This window comes from Montipora foliosa, chromosome 8, assembly GCF_036669935.1.
Source record: "Montipora foliosa isolate CH-2021 chromosome 8, ASM3666993v2, whole genome shotgun sequence".
NCBI classification, from domain to species: Eukaryota; Metazoa; Cnidaria; class Anthozoa; order Scleractinia; family Acroporidae; genus Montipora; species Montipora foliosa.
In genome coordinates, this window is record NC_090876.1 from 9,518,489 (window position 1) to 9,530,988 (window position 12,500).

A 12,500-nucleotide genomic window follows, 5' to 3' on the forward strand; every position below is an offset into this window, starting at 1 on the left:
AAATCAAGGAGACATGATATGTTAAGCTGTGGATAAAAATACATCTCAATACTAAATCATGCAAAGTAGAATAAAGTAATAACAACCTTTTGCTGATCTTGAATCAATTCTTTCAACAATTCTTTTTCTGACAATTGTAGAAGAATCATGATTTCTCAACAGGCTTAATAATCACTCTGACTGTTAATAAATCCCAATTTATCCTGTGTCTGCACATTCAACTGTTTGACCCACTCATCACATAATATAAATGTACCTAACATATAAACAGAATGTATCCATGGAGCTTCTAAATGCAAACCAAAAACCTCTTATTCGTTAAATATTAACCAATTAAAAGGAGTGAGATTCCATGGTTTATAATTTGTGGTTTGTTTTAATTGTGCTTGAAAAGAATGATGTACTTTCTTGAGATTTAAATAACTTACAAGATGATAGGTAGTTGGAGTTTTCAAAACACAAGAGTTTCTATTCGTACAAAATTAAACGTAGAGTATATCAAGGAAAGGAAAAAAGATATCCAAAATCCACTCACAAGTCTGAGAAAAGAATGTAAAATACCAGTAGGACTAAATCGTGATCATTAATAATGTACAGTTAGGGAAACTATCATGGGCTAATTATTTTTCAAATGCAGAATTTTAGTATAATGAGAATAAACCCTCCTAGTATTCCACAAGTAGTATCTTTATCAAAATATTAAAAAAAAATAATGAACAAACATCAAAACAAATACATTACCACCTGACACTATTAATTTGAATAGAGAAAACAATACATTGCAACACAATTAACACTAGATAATACCGGTACTAGTTACTGGTATTGGTTAATCCCAAAATTGTAATCTTGTAAAGAAACCCTTTTCTTGTTAAAAAGTTGAAAGCACACCTACATGTACATGTACATGTAATGCATGTAAGGCTCAGAGAACCAGAAAAGATGTCAAAAGCTAAAGTGAGATTGCTGGGTGTTCCAAACCTTATCACATATTTGAAATAATTACTGACATTATGTATAATGCATGCTTTCACAGTAGAATCTACTTTGTTTACGTTTGCATAAATGCAGAACTTATTTTTAACTTATTTTTGTCAAACTGTAGAATATACTTAGTGTACATAAAATGTATATATGATTGTACATGTATGAATAACTTTTACACTAAATAATCATTTTAAAAAATGTTATTTAGAAGATGTTCAAAAATTGTGCACCAACTATATATATATCCAGTTGCTGAATTGGAATAAACAGTGTGGAAGTAAATATGCAGGAAAAATCAAAAGTTATTGTCAGGTGCTCCCAATTAATACACACAACGAATAACACGGTTCCTTGATGTTGTTGTTTAAAGACAATGTGTAGGAAGAGATCAGTAAAGAAACAAACCAAACTGTAAATGAATGTGCATGGCATGTGGGGCCTTTGTTTTTGCTAATGTTTTGTGGCATTTTTGTTCTTGTTCATGGCGTTGCAGAAATACACTGAGCCCTAATAATATAACCCTGTGGATTCACTAAATAAAAATGGTTATACATTGATTAATCTTAATGGCCCCTATGGCCTCAGTTTCTTCCTTAATGTGGAGGAGTTAATCTTGGAAACCTCAATCTCTTTCAGGCCATTTTTACATGTACTACGTACTGTACACACTTTTTTATGTGTTCCAACCTTAATTTTAATAATTATTTCACATAATTATTATATAATTATATGTTTTTCTTTTCAGATATTTTCATAACTAGTCTGCCTAAGTACCATATGACCAGCCTGGCCTACTAATTACTATAACTCTATTTACTCAATAAGACAATGCTCTTTTCTTGCTCTTTTCACCACTTTTCCTCACAATATAAATTTTTATTCAGCTTGTTTTCTTGTGATTGTGCTTGCTCTTTCTTCCACTACTCATCACTGTGATATTCAGGCTCTTTCTCATTGTTTGTCAGTGATATTAAAATCGCCTGGCATGACAGAGTACAATCTACTAACGTTAGACAGACTAAAATCTACTAAGTCTCACTCTTAGGAGTCAATCATTGTGTTATCCTATCAGGCTTCTGCTTCCTAAGAGTGACACTAACAGATTTTAGTATATTTAACAATTATTCCATGAGCGCACGTTGATATGAGATGGTAAATAGCCAATGAGGCACGTAACGCAGACTTGGCTATAACCAGTCTCATATCCAACAAGCGTGAATGGAATAAATGTTTTATTAAATTCCTTAAACTGCAAAAATTTGGAAGTACAAAGTACCAGCGAAAAAAGGAAGAAAATCCAAGCAAAATTGAGAAAACTCAATGAAGATACAATGTTGTGTAATACTATGTGGTCAGACAGACGACTAGGCTTATCACAAAAACATTTCTTGCCTTTTCGTGTACTTCTAAACGTCAGAATTGATCCAAACTTTCCACAAAAAAAGTTTCTTTTCTTTTTTGGCTTTATTCAAAGAGAAATTTTGCTTTCTGGCAAAAAAAATTTTAGTTTAGCAATGCTTAGCACAATCATTTACCATATAAGGTCAAACTAAGGTATATGAGCTGATAACCGAGATTGAGTGAACCAATCAGAGCACGCGAAATGCATTATCCGAGGTTGAGAATTTAATAAACATAGGATATTACATGGCCACGCAGGTATACAAATTTTATCTTCGAGTGTTGTCAAAAGATACTTTCAGCACTCTCAAAGATAAAATTTGTATCCCCAAGTGGCCATGTAATGTCCGTTTATTTTATAGATATTGATGAAATGTCTAGATTTAGAACAACTTGTTTTACTCATGAAAAAGTGTATGATACATGTTTTGTAACATGAAACAAGATTATGAAAGTTATGAAAAACAAGTCATGATAATGTAAAATTTTGCAATAAAAATGTTAATGTGGTAGAGAAGAATTATATTAAAGCACAAAAATTAATTATCTTACAGAAGAGGAAGCCCGCATTTTATTAGCTAATCGTGTTCATTACCATGACGACACCTATATTCTCAAATGTGAAAGATAAAAATGATATGTTCACTGAGCGAGGTGAAGATATGATTTTTTAGTAAAAGGAGAAATGCTGGTATTTCATCAATATCTATATAATAAATTTAATTTAATAAAAAAAGGAAAGCATTGAAGGTGCACCCTTATTGGCTCCTCAAAAAATTAATTAATATCCTTTGCTATTCACCTCACTCGTGCCAGCTTTGGCCCCAAAAATAATAATAACAATGATAATAATTTCTAATTATTGGAATTGTGGTAGGAATAAATGAGTTAAAATCATCTTCTGGTGCTATATTATCGCACTGTTTTAGTATAGACTAAAACAACTATTCACCTCAGTGTAAGTGGCTAGTGGAGGATATTTACCTGGCCGCTTCGCAGCCTGGTAAATATCCACCACTTCGGTGAATAGTTGTCAATTACAATGACTGTATTCTGTCTAATGACACACAATTTTAACTGTCAATGGGGGACCCCCCTTGGGCATGAAAGGGTTAACAACATCCCCCTTAACCCTTTCCAACCCAAGAATGACACAGTTTTACTGTATAATGACAGACAATTTTCACTTGTCAATGAAGGCCTGATTCAGGGGTGGAGGTGTTAGGAAACTTAACACAGAAATTCCCGTTAAGAAATCTTGTACCCCTTGAAGCTCCTCAATTCAAATATATATGTAGGTGTATACGTTGCAGGTCATAAATTTTGTTCCTTAGGTTAAATTGCAACCAAACTACAATCGTGCTCAAAAGTTGTTGGGATTCAGGTTGCGAGCATTAGTTCACTTCACACCTAATTCAATTATTCTATTAAACTATTGGCTGAAGTATTTGGGAAATACATGTACCATGCTCTTGTGCGTCCCCCAATAATTGAAAATTTAAGGTAGCTCTGAATCCGCCCCACAAATTTTTTTTAAACTTTGCATTTTTTGCCTTTGAGTTACATGTAATTCAGGCCTCGCTAGCCTTGCACGTTGGCAAGCATAGAATTAAAATATTTTTGGCTGTAAAATGAGCCTTGTCAGACTACCGATAAGTGCAAATTTTTGCACTTGGTCTATGACTAACTTACTATTTGAAGTAATGCTGCTCCTCCACCTTCATTTAGTGGTTCTAGCTTAGGTGTTTGGGATAATTTAGATAACTTAGACTGCAAGGCAAACAGAAACAAAATTAACATTAACGTTAACATTAGTTAACATCAACATTAGTACAGTGTACTAGCATTAGCATTAATAATTGCACTTAGCAACAACATTGGCATTAACAATTTAGCATTAGCATTAGCATTTAACATTTAACATTAGCATTAACATCAACATTAGTACAGTGTATTAGCATTAGCATTAACAATTGCACTTAGCAATAGCATTGGCATTAACATTAGCAATTTAACATCAACATTAGTACAGTGTATTAGCATTAGCATTAACAATTGCACTTAGCAATAACATTAACATTAACATTAACATTAGCATTAGCATTAGCAAAAGCATTAGCAATAGCAATAGCAATAGCAATAGCAATAGCAATAGCAATAGCAATAGCAATAGCATTAGCATTAGCATTAGCAATAGCATTAGCATTAGCATTAGCATTAGCATTAGCATTAGCATTAGCATTAGCATTAACATTAACATTAACATTAACATTAACAGTAATTAGCTCAGTGGTAGAGAATCTGTAGGTTTGACTCCTGCAAAGAAGTACTCTGATTTTTTGGGAGTATGCCCGAGTCACCATTGAAAAAATAATATTACCCCATCTCTTCAAAATTAACACTGTTACGCTGTATGTATGGACCAAGGACATACAGGATCATACAACTTACAGCACAGACCTCTAACTCAGTTAGTAAGAGGTACAATGTATTTATTATACCTCTGAGGTAATCAGGAGTGTGATGGGTGCCTGGATGTCTCTGTGTGGGGGCTCATGGCTGGGTTGCAAGGATTGCTTGCCATGGGAGTGTTTTACTGTCTAGGGGCTAGCTGATGACAGTGGAGGTCCCTGGACATCCCGTGCACCCACCTTCCACTCAGCTCGATACAGTTTTTAAATGCTTTTACAAGCACTTTTGGTAAAACCAGAGGTTACAATTTACTCAAAACTAACCATGGAGTTTCTGTTTCATGACTTGTTTCATTGTTTGAGATCAAGATAAGAGTGCAAAATGGAGGTTAAACTAGATTTCTAAAAATTACAACAAAAAAAATTCTTAAATAAAGAAAAACGTATGTTTTATCAAATTGGAGACATCTCTCAGATATTACGCATGCTGTGATTGGCTAAATTAGTGGGCCCTATTCTACAGTATGGCCCGCAAAATTTAAAATTTCGAGAAAACAATCTCCACCAGATTTTTCATGTTGTTCCTGTTACATAAACTTGTAAAACTGTTTGAATCTTGCAAGCAACTATTTCAAACAGCCAAAAATATTTGGTTTTTCGGATTTTGACAAGGCAATCTTTGAGGCAGCTGAACTTCAACTTATTTTTCTTCCCTGCGTGGCTGATTACCACAGGGATAATAAATATTATCTTTAGTTATTACATGTAACCTTGTTTTCTCAGTCCCTACTGAAAGTTACAGATCCCCATTTATCCGTTGATATATGCCTGCATGCTTCGCAATAAGAGGACAAATCAACTGGAGAAAACTCCCTCTGTGGTTTCACAGGACTGACCTTGAACTTGGTTACTAATAGTAAGAGGTAAGAAATTAGGTTGTTTTTTTTACAATCAGAGTCACATTCTTTTTCTTTGCAAACTCTGACACTAGCAAAGTCAATTGTCTTGTCTAAGAGCTTTTATTTGTGGCAAACAATGTGGCAGCCATGATCAATACTGGTAATTAGGGAGCTTATTAAGAACGTGGCGCTTTCGAGATGCGGCATGCAACCAGAAGTGAGCTGTTTTCCCTTTTAATTTGTTTTCACATGACCACAATTACAAATTAATTACCAGTATTGCCAGCCAGGTAACTTTACTCTTAGACTATTAAACAATACTACCCTGACATGCGCAATGTTCACTTCTGGTTGCTGTCCAAGTCTAAAAAACGTCACAAGCTTATAAGCTCCATATTGTTAGTCAGAACGAAACCACCGGCGTTTGCAATATTATTTTTTCAAAGTATGGTTTAAATAATTCTAAGAAAATGACGAAACCTTTAAGTTTATAAAACATGTTTCGACAGGAACTTCTGCCATCCTCAGTTAGTCAGAATACAAAGCGATGGAAGCTGAATTTATGATAAATAGAAAATGCTTATGTGAAAAATAGTAACAACAGAATGAAGTAGAGCTGAGCATGAAAATGTGGGAATCAAAAAGATAGTTTAGGGTCGGCATGGTGTAATTGTTGATTCCAAGAGGGAACTGTTCTCTCTGAATGTGAATAGCCTCTTTTATCTTATGTTGAAAACTGGTGGAGGCGTGATCTAAAACACAAAAACAATCTGCTAAACATGAGGTGTGACAATGTTCAGAATTCTGCAGATGTTTGAAAATGTGAGAGGCCCTATCACTGGTTATGGTAAATGCTCCTTCACACTTGAACGGAGCCCGCAAGGGACGGGGTACCCTAGGATACCCTAGATCAGGCCTCCACCAGTTTTCAACTTAAGATAAAAGAGGCTATTCATATTCAGAGACAACAACCCTCTTTGAATCAACAATTACACCATGTCAACCTTAAACTATCTAAAGTTTGATTCCCACATTTTTTTTTTCACATTAGCATTAGAAATCCAGCTTCCATCACTTTGTATTCTGTCTTACTGAAACTTAAAGGTTTCATCATTTTCTTAAAATTCTTTACTTTACTTATCTGCTACTATCAAGACCATGGTTTAAATACCTTTATATAAAATTGCATCTACATGAAAAGGTTTTCACTGTGTTACCTGTGAAGTAGATTTTGTGGCAGAGAATTCTCTTTCTTCAAACTTTGCAATTTCATCTATTAGATCTCTGCAGTTCACAAAGAGAAAAAAAATTATCAAGCATGTACCTTCAGTTTACATACTGTTTAATAAACAAACAGAACTGTTTAATCTGGTTCTAGACCCAATGAAACATTAGCTGTGAGTTTGTTGAACGGCTCCAAAACATTCCACACAAAGTGTGTCCCTCTGGAGGGCCGACCAAGGGTTTGAATGTAGCCTTCGTGGGAGTCACACGAGGGTATGGGGCCAGAGCAAAAACCTGGAGTCAGTGAGGGGAGGGGCGGGAAGGAAAGGAAAAGCCTTCCCGCCCCTCCCCTAGTTCGAATGGTGAGAGGAGAACATTAGCATACAAGAAAACAAGCTACATGTAAGCCTTACTAAGTTATTTTGCCTTATATGGACTTCAGTTCTGATGAGGAGTGTTTTATTGGTTTCTAAATCTCATGCATGTGATGCTTTTTCAGTGACCTGATAGGAGTAGTGTTTCAGCCATGAATTATAATAAAAGATTTTTGAAAGAATGATTAAAAATAATGCACTACATAAATTATTAAAAAAATAATAAGCATCAAAGAGTTTCAGGAAGACAATTTTTTGGGTCAATTGATTGGGAAAAAACTAACAACTCATTATTTTCTCAACTTATTTTTTAGTTACCAGCTGTAAACTGAAACGAATTTAGAATCAATCATTGTGACTTAAGGTCCCTCGGGCCAGACCCCAGAGGTGTATGAGAAAACATTCTCCACTTCTTTTATTGCTCAGCCAGTGGAAAATCAAAACTGGACCTTCCATTTCTTAATGAAATCTGCCACAATTTTGAAAACTAACCCAAATGCCATACATAGTAATTAATTTTTATGTGGACTTATAAATAACAGCTGCTTTAGGCTTGCAACCAACGATAAGGTCTGTTGTCGCCACAATAAAGTGTATTGCATTCAATAGTATTACCTATTTTCTAGTTCAGATATATCTGCTTGCAGTTTGAGATGCCATTTTTCAGCCTGACAGAAAACTTGTCTCAAAAGAAGAACATTTGTGTGTGCAGCATTGATGAGTTCAGACTCCACTTCTCCCCTCACCACTGCACAGAGACCATCCAACATGTCTGTGACTTCATCAAGAGTGTATGTGTCCTCTACAAGTCTAAAATAAAGGGAGAAATGAAAGTAAGAATATTTTCCTGTATGGGGTAAAAAATTTAAAACCTGGTGGAGCTCCGCATGCCAAAGGCGCACGTGCCGAGCTTAATGGGAAAGAAAATAATTATGGTAACCCATCTGTGCGTGAAAATTTGGTTTTGGTCACTGCATGACCTACAGTGTAACCCTAGAGCTCATTGAGGTGGCCATACTCCGGCTAGTTTAGAGCATAATTATATTTGATACCGGACATTCATGTTACGGTCAATTATTGACACCTGTTAAAACAAGGTATCAGCTGACCATTATCATGTGACCACCTTGTGGGCTCAAGTTTAGAGCTCATCGAGGTCAGCTGTTTCTTTCTTTAAAGTTGACTGCTGAACGGATACTGGGTTGCAATTGAATTGCAGGCTCAAGCCAAGTTAACTTATTGTAAGAATAAATAACCCAGGAGCTTGGCTTTTAGGCTTGGCTAAATCTATATATTACTTGTTGTGACACTAAAATCTTTTTGCATTCAAAGTTTTATCACCTGGTGAATAGCCTAACCTCTTGCTCCACTGATTTTGTATTTGTGGTGGTCATTAAAAAAGAATCACTTTATAATTAGCTACAGTTGTAATCAAGCTAGGCCAACCACAATTGCTGGCAGAGAGTGTCAATGCAACACTGGGAACTGATCACCCAACTCTACATAATAATAACAGTGTACGGGTTCTTTAATTAAAGTCCTTCAGTTTTCACAAAAAAAGGTTGTGAGACTGTGAGGACCTGACCTACAACTTATACAATTTAGTCCTTATTGGCAAGAACTTGAAAGATTTTAGTAATGTACCCATTTGACCATTTGCAAATGTAATTAGAAAGGCAGCACTTTCTCCTGAGCAGTCCCTGAGTATCGGTCTAGCCACGCAGTGAATCGGCAACCTCCCATATGCTAATTATTATTTTACCTCTTGTACCACTATGCCAAGGAGCGGTGGCCTCTCGGTCAGTGTGCTCGACTCCGGATCGAGTGGTCCAGGTTCGGGTCCTGGCCCGGGACATTGTTGTGTTCTTGGGCGAGACACTTTACTCTCACGGTGCCTCTCTCCACCAAGGTGTATAAATGGGTACTGGCGAATCTAATGCTGGGGGTAACCCTGCGATGGACTAGCATCCCATCCAGGGGGGAGTAGAAATACTCCTAGTGCTTCATGCTACAGAAACCGGAGATAAGCACCGCCCTGATGGGCCTGCTAGGCTTGTAGCAAACTTTTTTTTACCACTGTACCAACACGTTGAAGGTTGGGGGGGACATTGTGATAATCTTTCTTTTGGCCCAATCACATTAATTTGATCATGTGACAGACTTCCATCAAAACACACGTGGGAACAACAGCTTGTTGAATTCTACAGTGTTATAATGTTCTCATTTAAACTCAGCCTCCAACTAAAACTACATTTCATTACGGGCGACCGAAACTCAACCTTTCATTGCACTTATTATCCAATAAACAGACTTAGTGCCTGTAGACTAATTCAAAGGTATTTTATGCTGCTTACATGTACTGAATATGTGGGAAAAGCAGACATTAACAAGTGTCATTGAAATCCAAAAAGAAAATTGGGGGTAAGCATGCATTTTTCAAAGATAATTCATGAATAATATTTGTACAATCATGTAAAAAGCTTAAAAATACAAAGCAATGTGTATGGCGTTCTTTCTCAAATTGAAGCTTAATTATCTCTCAAAACTGCATGGTTACCCCCAATTTTCTTTTTGGATACCAGGAGTACTTACTAAGATCTACTTTCTCCGGATAGTTTTAAACCGCGCAAAAAATTTCCCTGTATTAGAAAGCATCACCGATAGGAAATCCGAGTATCTCGAGATGCACAGAACGTATGTGCAGCAGGCACTGTTCTTAGTTATCTCTGAAGAATGCATGGTTATCCCCAATTTTCTTTTTGGATACCAAGAGGACTTGCCAGGTTCTACTTTCTCTGCATAGTTTTGAACCGCACAAAAATATCCCTGTAAAAATAAGCACCACTGATAGGAAATCTGAGTATCTCAAGATGTGCAGAAAGACTATGCGCAATAACAATAGCATAGTCGTCAATGGGGTTGGTTCATGAGTCTACAGGTTAACAACCTGTCCCCTTTTACAAAAACAAAAATAAAATGACCAAACTAACAACTACCTGCTTTCCTTAAGTTCTTCAAAGGAAGCATCTACACCTCTAAGTCTCTGACCTCGGCTGTACCGTGCAAATCGTAGATAGTTGATGACAATTTGTTGATGGTGTTCATTTAGACCAATATCCTGTAATGAATAATTATTGCAATTTTGAATCACAACAACTTATTAAATTTCTTCTCCAGCCCACAGTCTCTAGATCACGAAAGATTTGCCAGTAAGCTAAATGATACACATGAGATAGAAACCCTAAAACAAAATGGTTGCAGTCATTGGCCATGGAAGCACCAGCTAAATGGCCTTTCTTTTCTTAGCCTGCGTGGCAGGCCGTAGAAAGGAGCGCCGGAGAGTAGGGAGGGAGGAGGTCCCTCCTCCCTCCCTCCCTACACTCCGGCGCTCCTTTCTACGGCCTGCCACGTAGGCTATTCTTTTCTTACCACAAGCATATTAGTGTTTTTTCCTCTGGAAGTCACATAAAACTACAATATAGTCATCCTTCAGGGATACATGTAGTTAATTTCAAGATCTACATTGCATGTGCACAACAAATGCTTATAACTTTACAATGAAATGATAGTCCATAACCTTTTATGAAAATAAAAAAATGAAGTAGATCGAAACCATGTTAAAACCGAAAAAATGCCTTGTGGCAAAGCTCTCCCAGACAGACATTCAAGTGCTTTCTGTGTAAAATTTACTTTGGGTAACTCTCTTTATAGTCATAAATAAATAAATAAATAAATAAATAAATGGCTTTATTAGTAGTCTCCACCGAGTGGCTCTTTGCCTACTTATTTAAAATATACAGATGTACATGTAGACTATGAAAAAAAAAACTATCCATGGACTGTATAAATTAAAAACTTAAAGTACAAAGCTAAAATAGAAGATTATGAGTAATTTAAAAGGTATGAAAGTAGAAAGGAAAAAATGAATACCAAACGTTTCTCTCTAAAAAGTGTCTCTTAATCGCTTTCCAAAATATAGTGTAGTCAGTACAAAGCCTTTAGCTCTGTTGGAAGGTTGTTAAAAACACTGGTAGCTTGATCTAGTAGTAGCTTGGACCTTAGTAGCTCTATCCTGCTCTATCCTAGGAGCTCTTATTACAGTTAAGTTGAAAGAGCTAATGTTATGTTGTAAGTTTGACTTTGATCGGACAACCTTTATTATACATTACTTTGTGAGCTAGTTAATAGCTACCTTTATGCTACTGTACGCTCTAGACGATCTTTAACAGGTAACCATCCCAGACCCCTTGAGGTCATTACATTTTGAGCCACCATCACCCTCTATTGAGCACCTGTTAAGTTCTCCTATTTTTGACATTTTTCTGAGTTATTACAATCAGAATTTTGTGCTTTTTAAAATTCTATTGTATTTTTTTGCAAGTGCTTTCAGTAATTTTGGTGTCACATTATTATTTTTATTTTTCTAGCATGCAAATGTTTAGAAAACGGGTCCACCTTAAACTCCCACTAAAGAATTATAAATGATCATCTTACCACACAAAATTATGATGGATTTACATGTAATTTGTTCTAATTAAAAATTGCTTCAAAAACAGCTGAACCTTAATAATCAGCCATCATCATGATGATAAAATAAACAATGTTAATAAGCAAAAAAATAAAACATCATAAAAATATTCTCCCACGTGGGAAGCATTTCAACAAATCAAGGTGAACCCTTCATTCATCTTATCAGTATTTATCTCAGTATGTGGTGAGAAGATATGAATTTTTATGTTTGAGAAGCAAAAACAATATCTTATGAGTGAGAGCAGCGAACAAGGGAGACATTGTTCTTGCCACAAGAACATAAAATTTATATCTGCGAGCTGCATGTATCGTGTATTATTTTCTTTTTATTATGTGGTGAATTAATAATTAAACATGGTAGAGATAGAAAAGAAGGCCTTAATACAAATACAGGGTATTAATAAAAACCAAAAAAAGGTATACAGGAGTCATGACATAGTTGCTGAATATGACTTTTCTCATGTTACATACAAAAATTGCCACTCGGTTCCTGAATGTAGTTGTTGTATTGACTCTACAAAGTGTTATAGTTTCCCGGTAAAACACCCATATAATAGAAAATAACAAATTTCATCTTGATCATAGAAAAAATACAATATTATAAAAAAATCATTGTTTGAACACAAAACTCATTAACATTCCAAACATAAACCAATTTGCACCCTACCATGGAA

The 12,500-nt window shown here is 35.6% G+C and overlaps 1 protein-coding gene across 1 annotated transcript in view; it reads right to left on the bottom strand.

Moving 5' to 3' along the window:
* LOC137968956 (leucine zipper transcription factor-like protein 1) overlaps positions 1–12,500 on the bottom strand; it is a 23,289-nt gene that overhangs the window by 9,260 nt on the left and 1,529 nt on the right. The window contains exons 2-5 of the mRNA XM_068815439.1: positions 10,293–10,414; positions 7,912–8,106; positions 6,916–6,982; positions 4,081–4,158 (exon numbers count right to left, since the gene is read on the bottom strand). Of these exons, the coding sequence (XP_068671540.1) occupies positions 4,081–4,158; positions 6,916–6,982; positions 7,912–8,106; positions 10,293–10,414 (462 nt within the window). The remainder of the gene's footprint in view (positions 1–4,080; positions 4,159–6,915; positions 6,983–7,911; positions 8,107–10,292; positions 10,415–12,500) is intronic.